Source organism: Poecile atricapillus, chromosome 1 (genome assembly GCF_030490865.1).
Source record: "Poecile atricapillus isolate bPoeAtr1 chromosome 1, bPoeAtr1.hap1, whole genome shotgun sequence".
Taxonomy (NCBI): domain Eukaryota; kingdom Metazoa; phylum Chordata; class Aves; order Passeriformes; family Paridae; genus Poecile; species Poecile atricapillus.
In genome coordinates this window covers 39,287,159-39,312,458 of record NC_081249.1, presented here as the reverse complement: position 1 = coordinate 39,312,458, position 25,300 = coordinate 39,287,159, and the positions used below count along the sequence as shown (strand labels likewise).

Below are 25,300 nucleotides of genomic sequence, written 5' to 3'. Positions count from 1 at the left end.
TCAAGCACAAATATTCTCCTGATACATTTTGCTTTCATAAATTTATTTTAAAGGTGTCACATGTCAATACAGCCACATATTCACATGAAAGCATTATTAGTCTTCCTAAAAAATAAAAAGTGCTTCACCATTTATTTTATAAGAGGGCATTTAGCTTCTGATTTAAAGATAAAAGATAAAAGCACAGAGCTGTGAATTTCTACATTAAAAATAAGTATGTTCATGTAAAAATCATCATTGCTTTACTAATATATTCCTTACAGACTGAAAATCTGTATCTAAATAGTTACCTTATGCTATTATTGTTATTTTTTTTCCCACTAGCCTTCACATGAGTACGTTGCTTAGCTGGTAGCCTGTGAGCACATGAAGTCTCATGAATACTTTTGCGTCTTCTCAGAAGTCATCTACCATCAATTTTTCATTCAAATACTAAAGCTTAAATATTCAGCTTAGGACATCAGTTATGACAAGAATCAGAACCAAGGAAAGTGCAATTCTATTCTCAGTGTGAATTTTTTAACCATTTAGTTGGACCCAGTATATCAATTTGTGTAAAGCTTCTCTTGCTGTAATGCTTCTCACTGTACATGCAGTAAATAGTAAAATCAAATTACTTTCATTTTAGCCAAGTCAGCAGTCCTTACCAGACAAAGCTTCCACTGACTTCAGGCTTTCAACTTCTGATTTAAGCTAAATCAAAATCTGAATTTATAAACTAGTGTTTAAAATGAAATTATTTTGTATTTTTGCTAAAGCGGCCTTCTTTTTTTCCTCAGAAGAGTATGATTTTGTCTCTATAATATAGCCTTACACCCCTCTTCTATTTTCTAAATCAGTTAAATAGAATCTCAAAGTTTCCATATTTTTTTAACATAAGAAATATTTAAAACAGAAAGGTACTAAAAACACTCTTGTCAGCTTTTCTTTGTTCTCGTTATTTTCTTAGGTGCAACAAGCAGTAAGGAAACTCACGATATTCTATATGCCAGGCAAAAAATAATAGTCACAGCAAAGGCATTTGGCCTTCAAGCAATAGACCTTGTTTACATTGATTTCCATGATGAAGATGGGCTCCGCAGGCAATCCAGGGAAGGTGCCTCAATGGGATTTACCGGTACGACTTTCTGCCAATGTCTCAAAAGAACGCGGATCTTATTCATTTTACATATGTTAACTGTCACTTAGACAAATAACTTGATTTTTGTTACAGGTCATTTATTGAAAAACTCATTGATATCAAGCTCTTCTATGTTTATTACTATCTTAAAAATTACGGCTGGAAATTTTGCCTGAAAAGTGACAGGCTGCTTTTTAAAGCCACATGCCATGAAGCGTGTGACTGGTTTTGAAGAGAAGTTGGGGTAGAGGCTGTGCAGTGATTCCTCCCTTCACAGAGCACAGGAAAGGCAATACTGTACTCTGCAATGGCTCCTCCACGACTGGAGTCTTTCTCTTTGTTTGAATAACAGCAGCAGTTATAAAACAGTTTTTAACAGTTATAAAATACTTTTCAGGCGAAAAAGTTGCAAAGTAAATCCCATATGCTAACTTCTAGGGGAAAGTTATTTTCTTATTGTTTTCTTTGGTTTGCTTTTCATCTCCTGGCTTTCCCCCCCAGTAGGTGCTGGTGACACCTACGGGTATTGGCAGACAGCAAGAGCAGCAGGCTCCTTGTCCCAGAGTCCTGTAATGCAGGCTGTTACCCTGTGGCTGGTGTACCAGGTCACTCGGACATTGCCTCACTGGGACACTGCAGCTGCCAAAGATTTGGGGGTTGCAATAGACATCAGCCATTTGACACACACATTAGAGAATTCTAATATACATTACATTAGTTTTCTCTGACCACCATCCAGGATACACATAGGAGAATAATACATCCCTTAGATTTCTGTTACCAAAAGCATGAGTCCTGGCAATGCCGCCTAGCAAACTCTGGTTTTACAATTAGCTGTATATGATGTCTTATAGCACCAAACAAAACAAAAAAAAAGTGCTATTTTAAGCATATTTGGCATGCCAGTGAAAGAATAGCAATTATTTTTGGCACAAACTCTGCTTTACTGTCTGTTGAACTTTGGCATTTGCAAACCCAAGTCTTGTTTTGGAGGTGAAATGGTTAGCTCCTCACAGCTACATTATCCACGGCTGTGTGGACTTCCACCCTTCACTCGGCTGCCTTTGAAGTTGGGAAAATAACAGAGCTGCTGAATGGTAGCACCTGCTGACGGCTACCTAGCCTCAACCAATATTTCCTAGCTTAAGGAAGGGCCTCATTTTTGAAAAAACGTAAACATCTGAACCTCCTGTTGACAGAAGATGGAGTTGCAGGTGCCTAGAAGCTTTGAGAGCACTCTTTTTGAACGCTTAATGTGCATTTAAATGTTTAACTGAGGCTGCCAATTTAGGAAATTTAGAAATTCTCAGCATAACCAATGCTGATGGTGATTTGGACTCCACTGATTTACGGTGGAATTGTCTGATCTTAGAACAGGGTCCAGACAGAAGACAAATAAAAAGGTCACGTAGCAATTTAGGGTGTAAAATTATGTTCTGTCTTGGCTGTACATGTGTCATGCTTCCCTTTCTATACAAGGAGTAAAGGTCTGTGAAAAGTACAGATTTTATTGAGGTGCACTCACAGCACCTGTCCTTTGCCTCCTGCCTTTCTGCAGCTATCATCAACACATTTCCAAAATTCAGCAAACAACCTGACAATCAGTCCAACTCTAATTAGAGATGAGGCAATACTGACTCTACTGATTTGGGGGGGGAAGGGAGGGAGGGGGGAGAACTTAAAATCTGTTTAAGCTAAAAAAACCCAGCATTTTTCCTTTTTTTTCTGCAAAAAGAAAAAAGTCTTTTAGGAGAATCTGAAATATTTCACTTGTTTTTTGGGTTTTTTTTCCTCTCAGTTTATCAAACATTTTAATAATCTTTCCTGCCTGTTTTGATTAAAATAAAATCTAATTTCAAAACTGATAGCAAAATCATGTTTTTCCAAACCTATTGGAGTGTTTTTTCCAAATCTGTATAAGTGAAACATTTCATATTCATCACAGAAAATTACAAATGGGCCTTAGCTAAATCCATATATTTGTATAAAGCATTTGTATAAAGCAGAAGTATGCACATTGTATTTGCCACTGACAGTCCTTTGATAATGTGAAAGTACTGAAATGACACCCTAGTAACGAGTTCAAAATGTGCAATTCTTGTAATTTTTATATAAAAGATTCCTCCCTGCTAGTATTTTTAGGAAGAATCTAAATAATTGAAATCAAGAGAACTAAAATGAGCTGAATCTTGCAAATTGCTCTCATAGCTGGAGAACACTCACTTGTTTGCATGAACAGGGCTGAACTCACCTCCCTCCAAAGCAATGCAAATCCAAAATATTCAGCAAAGTTATATGTCTTTAGATGTTCCCATATTAGGCCAGTAAAATTTCCCTTAATGTAATCAAATAATTACCCTCAAGAATAAACAAGCAAAATAATATAATGAAGAATTTACCAGGTATTTAAATATTATTGCAAACTTCACTGCTTATTGCAGCCACATTTTCTTCTCCAATTATCTTAAAATCAGCCTGGTTTTCCTTCCGTGAGTGTATAAACATAAAATCAGATGCTTTCAAATGCAAACCAGCCAAATTAATAGTCCTTTCATATGTACATTTATAAAAATATATATGTTTATATATCCATAGACATTCATCAAGATGTTTTACACTACCGGTACCTGTGGACTTTAAATCAGTGTGCTGCCTATATAAATGGGCATAGGTTTTAGGAATGTTTATGTAAAAAATTAGGTAAACCTTGCCATGAGCTTTAGCAGCTGACTTAGTCATTATAAAAAGTCCTGTGCTACATGCTGAGAAAGCAGACATAAATACGAAATAGTCTAGGTGTCCTCTCTTTTCCAGTCTTTTGTAGAAGACTAAAATGACACCATCATACAGTTACCTGAAAGACCTGACAAGTATTGATTTAAAACACAATATATCAAATGGTACTGTGAAAAGGATTTCATGGTCATAAATTTTAATGTCTTCCAATTTTGCACTCTCTCAGTAACTTGTCAATAACAACAATTCTGTTTAAAATATTTACTTCATTCCTGCATGGCATTATCTCTGTTATGTAGTTTTTTTGGATAGGTAGTCTGTGACAAAAATCAACTGAGTGCTATAATTCAAAAGTTATATTATATTCTCCCTAAAGTGTTCAGTAGTGTTTTAATGATTAAAAGCATAATGTACTACTATAGATATCTTTATCAAAAGTAAGTATTTTTACAGCAATGTTTTACACTTTAAAAAAAACATATATATGTATTTTTAATTTTTTTTTATAATTAGAGATTGATTTCAAATATAATTTAAAATATACTCAACGTTTTTTTCAGAAAGTTAAGCTCCTTAGGATTTTTCAATAAATTGCTGTACACACTTCAGTTTTGGAATTAATGGTTTAGCTGTGGAGAATTTGTTGTATTACAAATAAAGATATTATTGCTATTATTATTATTATTATTATTAAAATTAAAATTAAAATTAAAATTAAAATTAAAATTACTAAAAAAACCTCTGAGTAGACCTAAGATAAAACACATTAGTTTAAAAAATTATTTATGTAAATTCTGTCAAAAGTTACAGTTCTTAATGGGGTTCAAGTGTTACCTGTATTTAAGGTGTTTTAAAAATAGTTGTGATATTGAAGTGTCAAACTGAATATTTGCATGCCTGTAAAATCATGAACTAAACGTTGTTTACCAAGAAATAAAATTGAGCTATTTATGGCTTTTTAGCAAAGGAACATAGCAACACTAAAGGACTATTTCTTTGCTCATTTAATTAAGTAGAGTTTCTTTGTACTCCAGGTTATCACTGAGACCCACTGCAGCCTGATGAAAGTAATCCCAGGGATTTTTGCAGTGGGTATTTCATTGAAAATAGGTGTATTCCTGCTCTCACGCGTGAGGCTTCTCAGATCCAGTGATGGGCTGATTCCTAAAGTACAGCTGGCTTAATGTCAGTAAGAACATGGGAACAGACCCCGTTGTGCAGGAAACCTTCTTAAATCCTGACACTTCCAACTTTTCCTGGCACAGTGCAAAAATCCCGCTGGCGCAAGAGGCTGCGGCGGTGGCGGCAGGAGGGCTGTGGGACCCTCGGTCTGCAGGGCATTGCTCACTTGCTGGCAGGTTTGCAGGATCAGGCTCATCCCTCTAACTAGTTTTGTTATCTGGCACCGTGGAGAGTCATTTATTCTGAAGGAAACTGGGAATTACGGTAGCCTCTCTTATTAATACACCTTAAAAGTAAACCACAGAAATCACACCGGTCTGTGAAATTCCCATAGAAATGAACTAATAACATCCAATGCTACACTTTTTAAAGTGTCAAACAAATTAGACATGTATTTGTTTTAAGGGAAATAAATACAATTGCAGATTAAAACGGATTATGTGGCTGTCTATTCACGTTTGAAAATCTCTAGTGAAAAAGACGACATCCATTTTTATTTTCTTAACTTATGTTTATACAAGAAAGGATTAAAAAAAACTACTTTATAAAACCTCAGGGCACTGCTGGTGGTTGTTTGCTATCCCAGTGACTAAATACATATTGCAGCCTACCTGCAACTATCAATCATTGCAGCAACAGTTTAAACCACATCAAGGATTATATGATGCTAAACCCATACCGAGAATTTAGGGAATGATCCTTAGGGTACTGGTAACTTTTCAGCCCTACAGATCTCTTGCCATCTTCTTCAGATCTCATTTTCTGAACACACTTTAATACAACTTATTTAAGAGTGGCTGGAGCTGTTATTTATATAGTCAAATTCAGAGATGCATTATACTTAATTGTTACTGACTGTCTGAGACAAACAATTGCACCTGAAACGACTGAGAGAAGATGTGTGGATCAAAATGGGGAGGGAGGAGAAAGAATCGTGGGTTCTTTCAAACTATACTGAATGCAAACATAGCACCAGGTATTCTTCATCTTAAAATAATCTGTGAAAAAGCTATCTGCCTCTTTTCCAGTTTTAAAAATAAAATAAATTAAGTAAAATAATTAGTTAGAGAGCAAGAAAGTCTGCAAGGCATATGAGAGCCTCAAGTGGTTGGAACATTTTGCTTGAACATCTGTTTGTCGATGCATGATTCTGGTGTTATTAATCTTCTTTGTAGGTAAGCAGGTGATTCACCCCAACCAAATTGCTGTTGTCCAGGAACAGTTCTCTCCGAGCCCTGAAAAAATAAAGTGGGCGCAAGAACTGATTTCTGCTTTTGAAGAACATCAGCGATTAGGCAAGGTAAATATTTTGTTAATATGCTATAGTAGAACCAAATTTGAATAATATTTAAGATTTAGTAAGGTCAGTGATGGCTCTTTGTTTTTATCTTATGAAGTGTGCTGTAACTAAGAGTATTGCTTGTGAAATCTGTCTCTGGATAGTGTGTGTTCTAAATGTATCACTTCCTAATATATTTAGAAATAGAATGGCTATATTTTCCTTCCTCCCCATTTTAACTTTAATTCTTTGATTACACAGCCTTTTAAGTACCTGCAAGTACCTACAGCATCGGAGAATTAAAACTGCTTCTTATTCTGCTGCAGAATCACAGTGTTACTGTCAGAGGAAAATATTTGCAACCAAAAGTCAAGTAGCCTGGCAGAGGAGTCAGACTGCTTGCACATTTATGGAAAGAAATAAATGGATTAGGAAGCCTTCAATTTCTAAAATAATCTGTATCCTGGTAGACCTGTTTCACTTTTGGGGGTTTGATCCCTCAAACATGCCCAGTAGTAACTGAATGTACTTTTGAGTGAAACTGCAGATTGTGGTTCTTAATCATTAAAAATGAGGATGTTTTATGTGCATTTGTACCAATTGCTGGACCTGAATTTTGGATAGAGGAGAAAGCAAATTAACACTAGAATATGATTGTTCCTAATTTAGTGCATCATTGAGTCTCACGTTTCCTGCTCTGTGGGTTTCTGCTATGTAAATATTGCGGTGGTGATGCACAATCTGTCTCCACTTTGTGCCAGTAATACTTAAATTAGGGGTCGCCTGAAGGAAGATTTTATGCTAGTTGCAGCATTGTCAGTTAATTATCTTAAAGGTTATTTGCTATAATCCAGTTTGCCTCTTTTTGAAAGTGAAAAAAAAAAAGTTGCAGCCAAACATGTTTATCTTAGTCTCAGCCAAGCCTGGGCTAGTTAAAAAGGAAAGTCCCAATGTCAGAATGGGGAGTGCAGATGAGTGGGAATGGTTCACATGTGCTTGTGTGGCATTCAAGTAGGGGACAAATCCCTCCGGTCGAGAAGTTCATCTGTAAGACTGAGCATAGGGTCTCACTTTCACTGGTGCCATATAAATGTTTTCTGCACAGTTTTTTCCACTTTCTAGTGGGTTAGAAAAAAATGGGATATCTGCCTTTCCTCTTCCCCTGCATTTCTGATACCATGGATGTTGTGCATTAAAAATGCTGCAAAGGTCAAAATGGAAATTATGCCTTCTTCTTGGAGTTAAAGTGTGACAATGTATTTGCTATTGCTCTGCCCTTCTTGCTAGGCTATTGCATCCCCTTTGTGGTATCTGGGTGTTTCCAGTAAAGCCATGACTACACTATTTGGGTGCTGTCCAGAGCAGTAATTTCAGGGTCACAATTAGGATGCTGTATGCCTGGATCTCTTTGTTCTCTCCCCCTCAATTTTGAAATGTAGCTCTCTTCAAGCAAACAATATAGAAATAGAAAATACATGACTGGTTTTGCCCATTATTCCGATTTACAGGGCTTGGCTCCCTTACAAGAGGCATCGTTACAAACACACTGCTGGTGCAAATGTGTAGGCAGGTAATGCAGCAAGAAAAGTCAAATTACTTACTCAGCCAAATATTTTTTTATGATGTGTTTAATACTATTCTTTCAGCTGAGTTTAGTGTAAGAAACTCATCTACGGAACACCCCTGTCATATGAACAGTTGACTAGAGAGACTGGACCAAATTTAATTCTAGTCCCAGAATCACACAATCATTAATCCAAACATGTTTAATATTGAATAATTTAATGTTAGGCAAGCGTTAGTCTTTAGATTTGTTTTGAAGCTGCTATTTTACTGGCATAATGCTGAGGTTTTTTGTTTATATCAGCCATTCAGGAGGGGTTTATTTGGGTTTGGGGTTTTTTTTCCCTTCATAAATGCTTTTAAAACATAAGCTTCTGTAATCAGCTGCAAGAGCAAATTTGCTGAGGATTTGTGGTGCAGGCTATTTTTTTAACCAACCAGGTTGTGGGCTTCATATATTTTTGCATGTAGCTGTCTATCAATAAAAAAGGACTGGCGGGTTAATATGCAAACTTCTGGATCTCATAGCACTGTCGTATTACTGGATTTTATAACAAAATTGGAAAAATAGTTTTCCATGTAATGCTGGAAACTCATTAACTGAGCTTCTAATTTGCTATTATGACTGTGTCAGTGAGAAGAGCTTGGACAGTCTGATTACTTAATTTTTTTCCAAAGCAAACATATCTCACTGAGGGATCCTCTCGCTCCACATCCTAACGACATGCTAAAATGTGAGTAATAACTCTTCCCCTACCACCTCCTGGCAAATGCTCCACACAGCAGTTTCAGTAATCCTTGTGTCCTAATGAAACACCTCTTCTGTTTTCCTTTCCCTTTTATTATATTAAAGTGTTCATGTCAGTAAGACTAAAAATATAGCTGTGGTTAATATGGTTGAGACTTGCATGGTTTTACCGTGTTATTAATCAAAGTTGAAAGCCTGGAAAAAATAAATGTGAGAGATTTGTGCAGCTGTTTGTGTGGTAGATAAGTTACTGGTCTGCAGTCTCTGGGATCATAGTTTGCTATTAATTTGATTTAAAGTTTGATACATTCAGTTAACAATATTTTGTATTAAAATACAGTAATAAGCTTTTATAATCTATTCCAATTTGAGACCTACAATTACCATAATAATCTTCTTTTGAAAGAAGGCTGAACCAGGCTACTTCATCCTGGATGCTGAAATGCTTTGACACAGTAGCCCCCAAATGTGAGTACTGAGGTCAGGAAAAATTAGGATCTCAGATGAGCAATGTGGAATTAGAAGTACTGTGGCAGTGTTCAAACAGAAGGAAATTAGAGAGCTAACCAACTAGCCAGAAGTATTTGGGCTAGGGAGATAGTCCTGTTTGAGGGCTTGCTTTGGTTTGGTTTCTAGGTTGTTTTGTTTGTGGGGCTGTTTTTTACAGTTCTAATCCAGCTTAAAAAATAGCATGTCTAGGAAATAAATGGTAATGTTGTATTTTGGACAAGTAGAAACAAATGTTGAAAAAATACATTTTGTATTTTATTCAACTACTTATTAAGCGCTCTCTTTTGTCTAAAACTTTGGGATCTAAAACTAAAAAGTGCTTAAAAAGAAAAGTGTTATTTCCAGGTTATTTCAATATTTTTCCAGTACAACTGCATTACTAAGGGATATGATTTTCAAAATTAAAATATTCATTCTCAAGAAAGTAGTCATAGCTGGTCAGAAAGCCTAAATATAAAATAGATGTCAGTGTGCTCAAAAATAAAAAAAGAAGGGTGATAAACATCATTCTAGTATTCTAAAGAACGGTTTCTTGTAGAAATTTCTAAAGCATTTGTACCACATTAAACAAGGAAGTGATCTTATAAATGCAGATTTACTGAATCTAAGGGGGTAGAATTAGTGGGAGAAGTTATTAGCCTATTTTAGGACAAAGATCTGATTTCTAACAATGAGGACATAATAGTCTTTACTATTTAGGTAACTCCTGAGTTTACATTACCAGTGCACTGGATACAGATCTGTATCTCTTCTACAAGTAGTGTTTATATATGACAAAAATATAAGATATCAAAAATGTTTTTTTTAAGCCATTCAGTGTGTAAATACATCAAGCACAATATCATTATTGAAATTGAATCTTCCCAAGTTGCCTTACTTTTAAATAAAATTCAAATATAAGGAAAAGTAGAAGAATAAAGTAAAAGGTTGATTATGCATTTATCGCACATACTAATTTACAAATGATTTCAAAGCACCCACATATTAAATTAGGGAATATCTAAATGCTGCTGCCAAGGTCACTTGTCAGGTAAGGATTATTTAGAGTTAAGGTAAGTATATCACAAACCCAAGTTGTAATATCGGTTGAATATTTAAATCCCACAGAGCAAATCAAAAGAGATATTTGTACATGCCACATACAAATGCACAGAGTGCTTCTAAGAAGACCTTTAGCATATGTTTCTTGCATTATATTCTGTGCCATTGTATATTGTGTTCCCAACAGCTGAGGAATAATATATATGAACTCCAGTGATTTGGCAAACTACACAGTTTCATTTATGGACCTTTCCAGGATTATGAAAAATCTTAGGAATGCATTTATTTACACAGCATCAACCCAACAAAGGAATGGAAATTTCCAGCAGTGGCTCTCTTATAATGCTCTTTGTTTAGGAAAAGCTACCCCAAGCCACTGTATCTTAGAGACGATGCACCCTCGTGCTTCGGCCAGCTCCAGCTCCCACCACCTTACAGGGAGGTCTCTCCTCTCTTTCCTCTCTCTCCTGGTTGTGCTGCAGACCCCAGGAGGGCTCCCCAGACAAGTGGGATCCACCCTATCTCAATTCAGCCAGTGGCTGCTAGAAAAATGGGACCATGTCCAAGGGGTGCCTCTTGGAAGGGAATCACAGGAACATCCCTCTGGCGTGGAGCTGTATCAAACCCCATCAACACACAGGGATTATATTGCACTTTACAGGGCATTATATCTCAGGGCTTTATGTAGAGCCGGGAGTCAGGGAGCAGCCCAGGACCACAATCCCTGTGCCCAGGACTGCTGAGTTTTGAGGTGCCATCAACCAAGCTGGATCCTATCCCACGGCGACAGTGGCAGCAGAGGGTACCTCTGTGTGTGTTGGGCTGCAGGGCTGTCAGCCCTCCCTCCGAGAGCACAGGGCATGTGCTGTCCTTTATGTTAATTAGGCAACATGTATTCCTTCCACTGCAGAGTGGGGGATTCAGGAATTTGTGATAAATTGCCACTTTAAGGAGCACCAGCCTTAAGAAGTCTAGGCTCAGGTGCATCTCCATGCAAAGATGAAGAGTGCTGCTGGGATTTAAGCATGGGCCACAGTTATGTTGTTTATCTTTTTAAAAAGTAGACAAATTAAATTTTAATGTCAAAACTGAGATTGAGAGAGCTCATATTAGTACTCAGAATTTCTCAATACATTTTTAGTATTTGAAAAATGCTCTAGAAATGTGTTTTGTGTCATTGTTGAAGGCTTTTCTCTTAGAAAGATCCATCTGGGGCAAATTTTGAACCTCTACAACAGAGCAGAAGGGGCTGTATTAGCTAATTGCTTGTGCTTTACTGGTTCCTACACTGGTGCAATCAGTACTGAGGGAGTTATGCCAGGTGGGAAGAGAAGGAGACAGATTTTACTACACAGGGCTGCAAAAGCTTCTAAGCAGGGCAGAAACTCATACAGAAACATTTTCTTGCCAGCTTCCACCCTTTCCACTCCCCAGCAAGCATTCAGTGGCTCTTAATCTGTTCTCCTCCACTCATGAAAGACCCGTGTCCAAAACGCAGAGGGATGGCACATTGGTATGTCCCGCGAGGAGAAGTTTCATCATGAGCCGGGAGCAGGATGGGTCTGTGTGCCTCCATAGCCTTTCCACCCGGATGTAGCCCCTGGAGGAGGCAGCTGCTCCTGTCCTGGGGGACGCAGACCCTGCAGAGGATGGCACCTCTCTGGGCTCCTCCTCAGCAAGCCACGACTCCTCCATCTTCGTCGGCTCAAGGAGGCAAATGCGGGGCAAGTTGCTTTTGGAAGGGTCATGCTGTGTCGGCACATTCCCAGTGCAGGCAATGCTTTGCTATGAGCATGGAGTGGGAAGACACCCAGCACTGCAGACACCTGCCCACCATCGTGCCAAAACCTGCTCTGCACCAAGCAACCCACCAAGGTGACTGACTACCCACCTCCAAAATCCGTTTAAAAAGCATTAACGAGCGCTCATGAGCCTCATTTCAATTTCCAAACCAGAATCTAACTAGAGAGGTAATGTTCTGACCAGATGGCTCTTTTTAAGCCTTACTGAGGGAATTCAGAAGCCTGTACAGCCAAAATATTGTTTCAGTTAATTTAAGTAGCAGCAGTCTTGCTGCCTTTTCACTCCTCTTGGTGCTAGCCAGCTTTTTCAGAGACTTGGAGTGGCTCTGTGCAAAAGCTCTGTCGATTGAAATGGAGAATCACAGTAAAGAATGGCTGTTCAATCCTATTCAGAAAATGAGTCTGAAATTAGAAAAAACACAGAATACAAGAATATAGGCAATTCCATGCTTACTGGCAAAACAAACCTCACTATTATTATTTTTCTCAACCCTGTTTTATTTTTCTGCTACCTTTCCCTTTGGTATCAAATGCCGTCTGTGTGCCCTGTAGTAATTTACTTTCAGATGGAATTTTCTAGTTTATATTTAACAAATTGCTTCCATGACTATAAACCTCAAGTTAATTCAAAATTACTAAATGAAAGGTATCTGAGTATCCTAAATTCTTACCATCAGTTACTTTTCACTTTTCCATATAATAACCAAGATGCTCACTAGGGAGAAAAAATGCACGGTTGGATAGGCTGTTTGTCCAGGAAGCTGCTTTTGTGCTATAAAATAAAGATTTGCTTGGCAGCAGCAAGTGTGCTCTCTAGGGATTCTTCCGTTCCCAATACAGTATAAGACAGAGAATGAAAACCAGTGGAGAATATTCCTGATTTCTAGAATTTTCCTCCACTTCTTTAATTTTATTCCTTACTGTTCTAGAGGAGCACACAGGAAGGCAGCAATCACAATGAGAAGGTAGCTAAAGAAAATGCAAAGACAGAAATAAAAAAACCCTCATACCTGCCTTTCATTCAGGGATCTTAAATAGATTTTTTGCTCAGGCAGAGGGAGAGACTTTGGTGACCTGAGGAGTTTCTGGAGCTGGACCAAGCAGCATCCCCAGGCCCACCCCACCTGAAAGGGCTATCCCTGGTGGTTCAGGCAGCTTGGGGGACTGTAAGATGGAAAAACAGCTTGTCTGGCTCACACAGCAGGGCAAAATCCTTATATATGGGCTGGAAACAGTGATGCCAGGTGGAGAAGAAATGAAGGACCTTGTAGGTCCTCGTTCTTCATCTTTCCTGCCCCACTGTGGACTTGAAGGATCACAAAGTCCTTTCTACCTGTTGAGCTTTAGAAAGGGTTTCTTCTGTCAGAGTTCTTGCACTGCTGCTCAGGAGTTATTTGAGGCAAAAATCAATCTTTATTTCATGTGGTTGTTGCTCTTTCTTTCTTGACCTTTTGTGTCCTTCCATCTGCTCCTAGAGGCAGAAGCCTGTCTCAAACAAACAGGCCTGCTTCTGGCTTTACAAACTGATTTATCCTCTGAACTCACTGACTACTTCTACTCCAGTGGAAGATTACACTGGCAAAAAGAAACAAAAGGTAGTGATTTCTAATGTTTTCTACATATCAACAAAAAGGCTACAGAAACTTTATGGTGATGATACTTTGCAGAATTCCCCCCATGCACATTTCAACAGATCAGTGACCCACTGAGCATCTCCTCTTGCCAAGAAGATATCTTGGACAAACCTTTTCAGGGATGATTTCCTTTCCCCAGAGATTTTGTGTACATGCCTCTTTCCACCCATGTTACAGAAAAGGGGTGAATGTGAAAGGGTCCAGAGGAGAGGCTATGGAAATATGTAACCCAAAAAGCTTTGTCCATACAGCTCACTGCCTCTGAAGTCTTCAAAACTTCATGGGCATGCAGTCATATGTGACTGCACTGGTTATTTGGGCATATCTCACCTACTTCAAAGACAATGAAAGGAAGCCAGAGTTATGTGTGAGCCTACTCTGGAGGCAGGACAGGCCTGAGTAGAGAAGAGAGAGGCATTATCCTGTCACAGTCTGGATCATACTCTCAGTTGACCCAGATTTCACTGAACACCTCCTAGCAGCTCACTAACCTTTGGAAGTTCATTATGAGAAGGTAGAATCATGACCCAGCTCTTTATGACAGCTCTTTGGCTACAACTTGCAGAAGAAAAAAATTAATTAAACCTGTATTCAGCACCATCACAGCTGTTAGCTCTTGACTTCCCCAAAAATATGGTCTCAACCTTCTGTTTCAAGCGAAATCATTCCTTTGTACGCAGGATAATCACTCCTCCCCCAGGCACAGACCCAACACCATTTGCTGTAACCAGGCTCCTCTTCTCCTTTGTTCATTACCTGTAAGCAAATCCAAGCGTTCCTTTTAAGCCCCAAAGCAAAGACTTCCAAATTTCCTCTGCAGGGAGTCACTTGAACAACGTGTGTTTTCATTAATCCCAGGGGAATTATCTTCCTGAATGCCATGCTTTTGGGGGGGAGTCTTTGCTATCCACCTGCTCCCTTCCCTCCTCAGAAGACCAAATCTGCCCTGCTTGCAGAACACAAAACTCTTATTTCCTTATAACAGCTAATATTGTACAGGATTAGAGGTAATGTTCCCAGACCCAAGCAGGTTCTAGTGCATTTATTCCTTGCATTTTTGATGTCTCCAAAAAGTCATAACTAGACCTCTGGGTTTCAGAAGTGGGAGAGACACTGAATTACCATGGAAAGTGCTAATGTTTCTCAGATCAAAGATTTCTTGCATCTGCGGACTTGAAGCCACTTGTCTATATGGGTTAGGAGGTACACAGGGTTTGCCCTGGCCAGCTGGCATCACCCCTTCTGCTCATTTCCATTTAGCCTGGCATCTGCCCGCGACTGCCGACACAGGTCACCGGGGTTGGAAGGGGACTTACATAATTGCTTATTTACACAATGGCTGTATTCACACACAGTCTGGCCCGTGCTACCAGAGCAGTGTGGGAGCTCTGTTTGACTCACGACATCTCCTAATGATGAAGGGGGTGGAGGAGAGAAGGGTGACTGACTTGTTGGTCCTCTTATATCCTCTTCGCCCCATGTCCTACATGCACATCCCTTCCAAAGAGGATATGCAGGACAAGGAGATAACCAGACTGCCACACACTCTGCAGGGATTTGGTCAGCAAAGGAAAGTATTGCAAAACTGTTGAGAAAAGTAATTGGAAAAAAACCCAATCTTTATCTGTGGGGCACTATTTCTAACTGTGTAACAGCAAAGTACTGTCCAAGGACCTCCCATCATTTATGACACTGTCACACAATCAGTAGTTCCCTTAGTAGTGGAAGAGGGGGTTTTGGCAATTCCATAAGCATTAGATAAACCCCTATTTTAGACCCATACTTAATTCAAAATTCAGCAGCAAGTGATTTCTTGTCCATATTGCAGTTTTCTGGAACATTTTCTTGTCTTGTTTTTGCTTTTTTTCGCTGGCCTAAATACCCACCTACTCACCAGGATCCCCTAGCACCTTCAAGCCTGCCATCTAAGTAGCTTTACTAGATTCCCAGAGTAAGCTGCTTTTGAAAAAGTCAGCTGTCTCTACACAGTGGCCTAGGACAGCCCATGCATGGACACTCACAACAAATTAACCTAGCACTATTAGCTATATTCTTTCATCTGATGCAAGACAATTGAGCTTTTCTTTCTGCTGTAGACAAGCCACGATCTTAATGTAACCTATATAAATACCTTTGAGAAAATCCTGGCAACTGTCACATGGGTCTTAAAGTTGTTGGCTACATGTATGATGAGATCAAGGCATAAAATCAAAGGTTTGTTAGCAAAGGCTGGACAGTGATTGAGCGGACTACATCAGTGGTTCCAAAAACAGAGCACAGAGTTCCCAAAACCGACGCTCATGCTTGGAGTCCCATCCACAGGATCCAACAGACAGGGAGCCAGTAGACTTTTTTGGAATTTACGGGACTTATTTAGTACTTAAAAATTTACATACTTTCTGTGTCTTAGGAAAAGCAATCTACATATTCAGTACCAATGCAGGTGATTGGTAGGTTGCAGTGGTCTAAGAACTGAGAGCCTGCAGTAACCCTCTTAGAGAGCTCATTGCAGTCACCAGGATGGATGTGGTTACAGGCACAGGTAACCGGAGATGGAGCAAATGCTGAGGAAAAAGCCACAAGCATTCCCAGGTGCAGGAGTACATCTAATTCTTCTGTATTGCCAACCAAAGGGGACTAGCTCATCTGATCACTGTCCCACATGTCCCAGAACAATTATTGTTTGACTTTAATTAACTCAAGTACTTTAATACACAACTCAGAGATAATTGTGTCACATTATTATGAGGTGCCTTAAATGTTCTGAATCATGACAGTTTTATGCTGCTTATTTCTCTCCTTAATCAAGTGGTACATAAAGAAATAAAATATGATGAGAGTAAAACCTTGTGTAACATTGTGTATCATATAAAAAGTTTTCAATACACATGAAGTATAAAACTTTCCCTGATCTTATGGAAAAACATACGAGTACCTCACTTGCCATCCTGTCCATCCCCTGTGCAAAGTCAACACAATTCCATATATAACATGATTCCATTATACCCATGATAAACACTATAGCCTTATCATTTCTTCCCCTCTCCTGGTTCTACCAGAAAATATTGATCCCAAGACAACATGGAAGTCGTGGATCCTGAATCCTGTCCATTTAACTTCTAGAAAGGTAAAATGCTTCTTGCCACTAAAAACAGTATTACTCTGGTTATAAAATGGTCTTACAGATTTACCAAGCTCTTAACTACTCCCAAAAATTTCACAAAGTAAATGTTCCCAAATACAGGAGAGACACACACGAAAAGAGGAGGTCTTTATGTTCTAGGAAACACTAGAACATTAATGTGTTTGTCTTCTGCCATGGCAAATCACAGACCAAGGCTGAGATTTTTTCTGTGACTTGATACATGTAATTTCTTATAGGTAAAGGAAATCTTTAAGGATGACATATAGATACAACAAGATCCATGTTCAATATCCATGGTACCATGTGGCTAGGGTTGTATTCTAAGTTATCAAAGAAGAGCCCTCAATTACATGTTAAACTTTGCTAGGTCTGAGCTGTGCTGGAGTGGCTGCATTTATCTAAAAGGAAGTTCATATAATACAAGCATAAAATCTGCCATACTGGTGTGTTACAAAGTTTGGTTCTGCATCTCTTCAGTGTCTCCACAACTACCTGGAAATTTGTTGCATTTGTTATTCTTACTGCACAACTGATTTGCCCTCCTTTATCACAAGCCTATATCTTTATGTCCTGACCTGTGAAAATGACTGTCGTCTGTCAGCTATGCCTTGTGGCTTCTCTTGCCTGTAGGCTGGATCCTTGCATCACTTGGAGCTAACCATTCTCAATTCCCATTTTTCCAAGACTAACATTTGCCATTACCTTCTGAGGAAAAACAAAAAACAAAACCAAACAAACAAAAAAAGGAAAAAGACCCCCAAAAAAGCAAAAACCCTAACAAGCTATCTACAATTTTAATTCACTTGCAGCAGTTTTCTATATTTGCCAAATCTTTGTTTTCCATCCTCACAGCACTTTAGGATATACTGAAATTTGAAGTAGAGCTGTTAAGACCTTATTCTACCTGGCCTACATCTTGCATAAATTGCTGTTACTTTTTAAAAATGTTACTACTGTCCTAACAGAGCATTAAATGTCATTGTGAATAATATTTTGTGCCAGAAGGAAAACCTTGAGTCTTTCTTGGCAGTCAATTGGGAAGGACTTTTAGATAGTTTGCATGATGACCCAAACAGGGAACGCTGCCCATTCACTTTCTTCCTTGATTCCTCCTTGGTACTCTGCCCTAGCAGAGCTGTAGAGCAATCAGGCTGAGGGAGCACAGACATTTTGTATCTACAAACCCTTCTGGTATGTTGTGCTGCCTTCACAGCTGTACAGCATGGACCAGCCAAAGTGCCCTTCCAGCTCCCATACACTGCAGACTGGTGAGTGCCAAAGTCACCCTATTTCTCACAGGGCTTTGCCTTCAGCACATTCTCTGTGTGGCTGCATGAAGGATGGCACTGAATTGGCACAGCAGAATCTGAGCTGCATCACTTTAAACAGGGGCAGAGTCTTTGGCCCACACATCTGCCCATTTCTCAGTAGGGCTGCACTTCCAGACTGCTGTCTGGTGAATGCCACAGTTGTCCTCCATTCCCCCACTTCTCATCCCAGCTGAGTTATTTGCATCCAGGTATTGTCACCCAGAGGCTGTGCCCATCATGTGCGGGTCTCTCCTTCCCATTTCTCCATCAGCCTTTTACCTGGAGGGCCTGTCCCTTCCTAAGGCAGGTCTGACACATTTGATTAATCTGATGGCAAAGTCCCTTTACAGGTTTCTAAAAAGGCTCTCTCTGTTTATCTGCTTGCACGGCAAGCAAGATCCACAGCCACCGAATATGACGGGTGCAAATCCCAGCCTTGCATTACCCACCTGCCGTTGTTCCCCTTCATGTTGCAAGCTTCCTTAAGAGCAAGCCCTTGGTCCCATAGTTGAACTGAAATCTAAGTACAGGCTGGAAGTGTGAGATTGTTGAGAAAATTAGCCAAAAAGAAAATTTAGATCTATGACTAAATTAATCTCGAGATTAATGCTATCAAAGCAAATGGTGTTTATAGAAAGTCTTGTGTTCTTTATATTCATGTGAGAGAAAATCAAAAGAATGCTAGAGGCAAATTTCATCTAGCAGAATTGGAAAAGAGAGCATGGGGACAAAGCTGTAATTACTGGTATTTCCTATCTGTTGAAACCTGTGGGTGGAAAGAGAGTCAGTGAATAGGGTATATTCAATGGCATTAAAATTGGTTTCTTTTTCTGGACTTTAGCTCAACACTGCAAATTAGCAGGGGGAAAATAAGCCTCAGAGTGAACAGGCAGAGAAGCCAACTTCATGTTACCCTTTGCTGTTAGGGAAAAAAAAAAAGGCATTTTTTTTTCCTTGAAGAATTCAAATTCCTAGCAACACAAAGTACAGCTGCACACTGACAAGCAGGGAACGTATGGCATTTCTCACATGGTTCAGTGTTTGTGTGTCCATATACACACCATTATCCTGTTTTCTTTTTAAACATATTACTTCAATGAAGAGAAGACAATCATGCTGTTTAATTAACTCCTGCTTTGTAAAAAAGACATTCTGACCCAGATTCCTCATGATACAGCTGAGGTACCTGCAGGGGTATCTGACTTTAGATCATTCTGTATCCAGTCAGTGGAAGGGTTGAGACCCTCCCAGCCATGGTTTGAACCACCAGAGATCAGAACTGACATTGCTAGGCATGCATCTCTTTCTGCACACCATTGCAGGTGCTTAGGATAACTGTACTCCTAAATCAGCCTTTCACAGAACTACGAAGGATGATTTGAGACGTCAACATATTTCTACTTATGACTGTCATCCCACATGCAATTTTTTTCTGTAAGCAATAGCTGTTACTGAATTAGCTTTACTCTTTATTTTGCTACTGAATTAGCTGTTACTGAGTGGGCATTGCTGAATGCCTACAGGAGAAAGAAAAGGACAAGTAAACCATGTTTTTCTTACAGTTAAAAAAAAAAAAAAATGTACCTTGCAGTTTGAGATAACTGCACAGACCTGAATTATTCCAAATAAGTCCTATGTCATAAAATGTTTACTTAGTTCCCAATTTTTTTCACAACAGTTAATAAGTTGAATAGTTTGGGACTGCATTTTCTTTGAAGTTTTAAAAGCATAACTGAAAATTACAGAGATGTAGCTATAATTAGAAGAGGTATATTATTAATAGTAGTTATAATAATGTTGATGCTGGTGTTTGGGTAGTGTTGACTGCTTAAGAAACAAAAAAATTCAATTTGAAACACCGACCCTTGAGTATCTGTCATTCCCATTCTCCAAACCTATCTGAAATATTGCAAATTATAGTAGGAAAATCTACTTTGAATACAATAATAGTTTTTACTATTATGTTTTCAATGGCTTTAATGCAGCCTGCTCTTACATGCAAGAATATTGATTTGTGTTAGATTACTGTTTAAGGTGGATTTTTGTTTTAACTGTTCCAGAGCATGATTTAGTATTTAATTAATACTGCTTCAGTTTAGCTGGATATGCCACTGGAGCAACATATTTCCTAAATACTTTTGTAAATGGATTATATTTTCACTTTACTTGCTGAAGTCCTCTATTTAATAATTATCAAGCCTCAAATGAAAACCAGAAAAAGGGTTTGTTCTTCTCTGCATTTCTCTCACTGCTCATGCACAGACACATGTGCTGCTGTAGACCATACCTTGCTCTTGGTTAGCCTTGCTCCCTGTCAAACCCAAGGCCAGCCTGTGATCCCGTATCGACCGCAGCAGGACATTAAAAGGGTGTGCAGTGCTTCACACAGCTACCCTATGCAGTGCTGGGACCAGGCCTGCTCTGGATTCTTCTCCATTGCATCTTTGTACCTGGATTTTGGGGTTTGTTGTTTGGGGTTTTTTTAATGTGTCAAACTACTGTTAGAATTGCAAATACAAATTTTTTTTATTTTTTTTTTGTCTACTGAACTTCAGCATGTCTTAATGCAGTGTTTTGTCTTCCAAATCCTACTCAGAGACACATGGGAATTAAAGCATCTAAAGGAACAAGTCAGGTTCAGCACTATTCAAAACATATATCTTCTGTTTCAGATTTAATTATGACTCATAGTTAATTGTTTTAAACTTGTCACCATGGTACGAACAAAATATCCTTAGGAATACAAAGTGATTTTTGAAACCTGTCCTGAATCTCAGATTGCCAGCGCTGAGGCACATAGCATGGTTCTGCATCCATTTGGGGAAATTCCCTAAATGTGGTGCTCAGGTGCGCTTTGCCCTGGCTCCAGAGGAGATTTGGGCAATATTATTGCACCATCCACTTGGTTATTTCAGCTTTTATCCCAATCCCTGGCTCTCAGGGCAGGCCCAGCCTATCTTTAGTACTGGAGACCTGATGGAGAGGTGCAGCAAAAGCACAACCTGATGAACCATTCTTGTTTACTGACAAAGGTAACTTCTGGCTTTGCCCTCTGTCTGCAGGCAGTTTCCCACTGGCCCTTTGGCACAGCCCTGGGTGGATGCTGGATGGTGATGCTGGAGGTGGGGAACAGAGCTTTCCCCCAGGTGTGGTGTCTGCCAGCCCCTCTCCCCAGCTGGGACACACAGCCTCACTGCTCTTGGCCCTCAGTATTTGCCAGCTAGTGTGGCAGAAGCAGGCCAGCTGCACCCTGGGCCTCTCTTTTCTCTCTCTTTTTGCCTCGTTTGTGGAGAGCTTGTTGCCCTTCACATTTCTTTGAATGCACTTCCCCCGTCCCCATTGGTTTGTCTCTTAAAACTTCTTCAGGATTCCTGTGGGAGACAATGTTTTTTGGCAAACAGATGTGTTTGTAAAGAACAACACACACCAACTACAATTTCTAAAGGTGTCTCAGGAAGTTCATATTCTCTCTTTTCCAGGGAGCGTTTACTTTCCGTGGGAGCATGATCGACATGCCATTACTGAAGCAGGCACAGAACATTGTTACACTTGCCACAGCCATCAAGAAAAAATGAGCTGGTAAATGAAGCTCTCGCCATGGGGCCCCAAGTAGCTGTTTAAAAGATGCCTATAATACTTGGGGGTGGGGGGAGGGCGGGAGGTGCAAAATTAAAGACGTAGAGCTTAAACAGAAATTCATTTCCTTTTTGCAGATCTGTCATAGTCTGCTTGTCGGAATTGCTAATTACTAAAACTACTCCCAACTCAAACCGCTGCTCAGTCCCGCATGGCCCATGCTCTGCTCAGAGCCTGCAATGAAATTACATCACCAAATCTGTGACATCACAGTGATTGCTACAAATGCGGATTCACTGAGGAGAAAGGCAAAACATAGGCAAAACATAAGCCCTGAGCTCCTTTAGAAGAGCAGATGGAAACTAATACAATTATTTCTATTTCTTTCTGTGCTTCTTCCCACTCTGGTGCAGAACTCCGGACAGAAAGGAGAAATTATTATGCACCAGTTGAAATAACTGCAATGAAAATCTTTACCCTGTGTGAGTTTTGCTTTCCCCCCCCAACACGGCCCTTCTGTAGAAGTGCAACAGCATTAAAAATCATGCTCCAACAATACAGGACTCTTGACTTTCTTCTCTTTTTTTTAAGCAGTCGCTATTCAGAGAGTTTCCTCCTGGAAGCGTCCAGCCCGGGAAGGGTTGGACGGCAATAAACTTGTAGTTTTTGGAGACACAATGCAGCAGAACTTGTGCATATGGTCTCGAGTCAGATTTACATCACATTAGGGATACGGCTACAGATCATGTGGGCTGTGTGGTTAACGGGCTTAGTAAAGCTGTTTTGAAGAGGTTAACCCAGCTTGTAGTAAGGGTAAATAAACATAACAACCAGGCATTGTCCTCTATTCAGCATGTACTCTTATATGGAGGGGCTAAAGGGTATTGAAGCTGCAGAGGATCAACTTGTGGTTGCCAGAGGACTCAATGAAGTTTGAAACACCAACAATCAGAGATTTTGTTTCTGTTCCTCATTAAATCATGAGCTTTTGTGCTCAGACTATGAACGACTGTTCTTTAAGAAATTAACAGAATGGGAAGTTTTAAACTATGCACCAACCTTTTCATGACCTACACAGCAGCAATGCTGCTGCACTTAGACAAACACCGCGGGGAAGGCTGTTCTGTTTATTTAAAATTGTAAATAGAAAACAGTTGTTTTTTAGTTTCATTTCTCACCGCCCTCCGTGGCCATTTCACATATGGAGCCACGGTGCCTTATTCCTGCCGTTTCCTCGCTTCGTGTGTTTCCCCTCCGTCTCCGAGCAGCGATTTCACTTATTTTGGGTTATTTTTGGTTTAATTAAGGGGAGAGGAAAAGGGGGAGGAAGAACCCACCATCCGGCCCGCGTGGAAGCAGCGAGGAGAGGGAGCTCGGGGGCGGCGGGAGCGCCGCTCCGCGGCTCCCCCGGGAACGGCGGGGACACGGCGGGGACACGGCCGGGGAGCGGGCTCCCCCGGGGACACGGCGGGGACACGGCCCGGGAGCGGGAGAGCCGCCCACCTCCGTCCTTCTGGGCCGGGACGGCCCCGAGGGCAGAGCCCCCCGCAGCCCCTCCGCCCGGTTTGGGGATGAGCAGCGAGGGCAGACCCCCCTTTCTCCCCCCTCCGCCACCCGGGTCCCGTCCGAGGCGCTGCGCCGGGGGATCCCTTACAGCGCAGGGACCTCCGGGCTAATCTGATTAATTAAAGACTACCTGCTTATATTGCAGCTCCCCCTCATCCCCGCGCGTTTCAGGACACCCTCCGTTATTAATTCCAGGCTGACTAAATTATGGGCAGCACTATTAAAACATTATCAGAACTAATGAGAAACAATTACTTAGGAGATGAGCTGGGACGAGCCGTAGCCGGGCACGCGTGTCGCTGTCCCCGCAGATTGCGTTAATAAATCATCAGGTGCACGGCAAGGCGGCTGCGAGGCCTGGCGCGGGGCACGGAGAATAAGATATATGAGATAAGGGTTGTTTGGGGTGTGTTTTTTGTTGTGTTGGCTTGGGGTTTTTGTTCTTTTTTGGCATAATTTTTGCATTAATCTCAATAGGACGCGTGTAGCATAGATGGTTTTATTCCCTTAATACGGTGCAGGAAGAGGGAGCTGGGGAGGGAGGGAGGAGTAGGATGAGGACGATTTCAAAAACTAATGTCTTCATTGTTTTACTGAAATCTCAATGGCCAGGCGTGAGGAGCCCGCGGAAGGCAGCGCGGGGGGCGGCGGGGGCGCCCCCGGACCCGCACCCGCAGCTCGCCCTCGGCAAACTGAAGGGATAGTAATGCACTTTCCTGGGCTGTTTACTCGCCCCCTCCCTCCTCCGCAGCTGACTGCTTAAGGAACTTCGTGACCCGTACGCGGAGATATCGAATATACAAATAAATGCTGGATATGTTCAGATTTTTTTCCTTAAATTTCCCTGACATCCACCCTTCCAGCGGAAAATCCCGCTTCCTTTTAACAGCCTTAACGATTTTTGCTTTATCAAAAAATAAACCCCGATTTATTTGGCTTTTCCGTTTACTTTCCGAAGCTTTCCGTGATTTTCCGGCTTTATTCTTCTCCTCTTTCTTTCATTTTCTTTCCTCTTTTTTTTCCCCTGCCTGGTGCTAGGCAAGCAATTGATGAAACAAAACAGATTATAAGATTAGCAGCAGGATTTTGTGCATATTAATGATAGGAAGGGCACCGAATGGGTTTGTAATTGCAGATCTTGCGCTTGGGATTGGGAACTGTAGCCCCGCTACAGCAAAGACCCCCCTGTGAGGTTTTCACATTGGAACTTAGGGGAAAAGTGAAAAGTAATTACCAGAGCACAACACTGAAATGTTAAAGCACTTATTCTTTCTTTCAGCGTTCTGTTTTAAAGAGGGAAAACGGGCAAAATGGAAAATAAATTACTTTCAAATAAGTAGGTTAGCACCTGAATGCTGGTGTGCATTTTCCCGGCTTTTTTTTTTCTCCTTTTTTTCTCTCTTTTTTTTTTTTTTTTTTTTTTTTTTTTTTTTTTGTGTGTGTGGTGTGTGTGTGTGTTCAAATTCTAGCAATTATTAGCCGAGCAATTGCCGACCATTCCAAGCAGCAGAAAAGGGGGAAGGGAGGGCAGGGAGACCTCGGGAAGACAGGGGTACTGCGCCTGAGAGGTTTGAAGAAAATATCGCTAGGAAAGCTGTTCAAAGGTGCGGTTAGAAATTTACTGGGAATTTTCCGGGGTGGTTTTTGTTTGGTTTGGGTTTTGTACTTCGTTTTGAAATCGAACTTGAAAAGAGATTGGTTTGGTTTTCTCTTCGACAAGAACATCAAACGGTATTTAGCAAGGGATGCATTTCACAACCACAAATCCCTTACAAGGAACGGTGTATTCTTGCAATATCGAGAAGTAACCTGACACTGAATTTTAAACTCTTATTAAGGCTTTCTCCTTGTTTCTTGAGCTGCTTCAAGCCCCTCTGAAGCTTACTCTTCCTAAACTCCGGATTTTTGCGTTTCAAACCCAGTGCTCCTTTACTGACTTTTCTAATCCTTCTCTCCCGTGATTAACAGCCAGAGATGGTTTAGCTTTAATAGCACCTACTCGCGCGTATTGTTTTTAATTCTGTTTTCAACGGAATAATCAATGTATCTGGTGGAAATTAGGCTTTGAAAACTTTTTTTTTACGACAC

General features: G+C 40.3%; 1 protein-coding gene across 5 annotated transcripts in view; it reads left to right on the top strand.

Moving 5' to 3' along the window:
* Positions 1-22,209, top strand: part of CLYBL (citramalyl-CoA lyase) — a 165,469-nt gene extending 143,260 nt beyond the window's left edge. For 2 of the 5 annotated variants that reach the window (XM_058857478.1, XM_058857461.1), the window contains 4 exons: positions 950-1,117; positions 6,214-6,338; positions 21,550-21,649; positions 22,060-22,209. In XM_058857478.1, the coding sequence (XP_058713461.1) occupies positions 950-1,117; positions 6,214-6,338; positions 21,550-21,645 (389 nt within the window). In that variant the 3' untranslated portion in view covers positions 21,646-21,649; positions 22,060-22,209. Of the gene's footprint in view, positions 1-949; positions 1,118-6,213; positions 6,339-6,578; positions 7,215-8,558; positions 8,615-21,549; positions 21,650-21,783 lie in introns of those variants that run through there. The other 3 variants (XR_009279607.1, XM_058857469.1, XM_058857491.1) reach the window with 3 other exon arrangements.
* Positions 22,210-25,300: the final 3,091 nt, after the last annotated feature.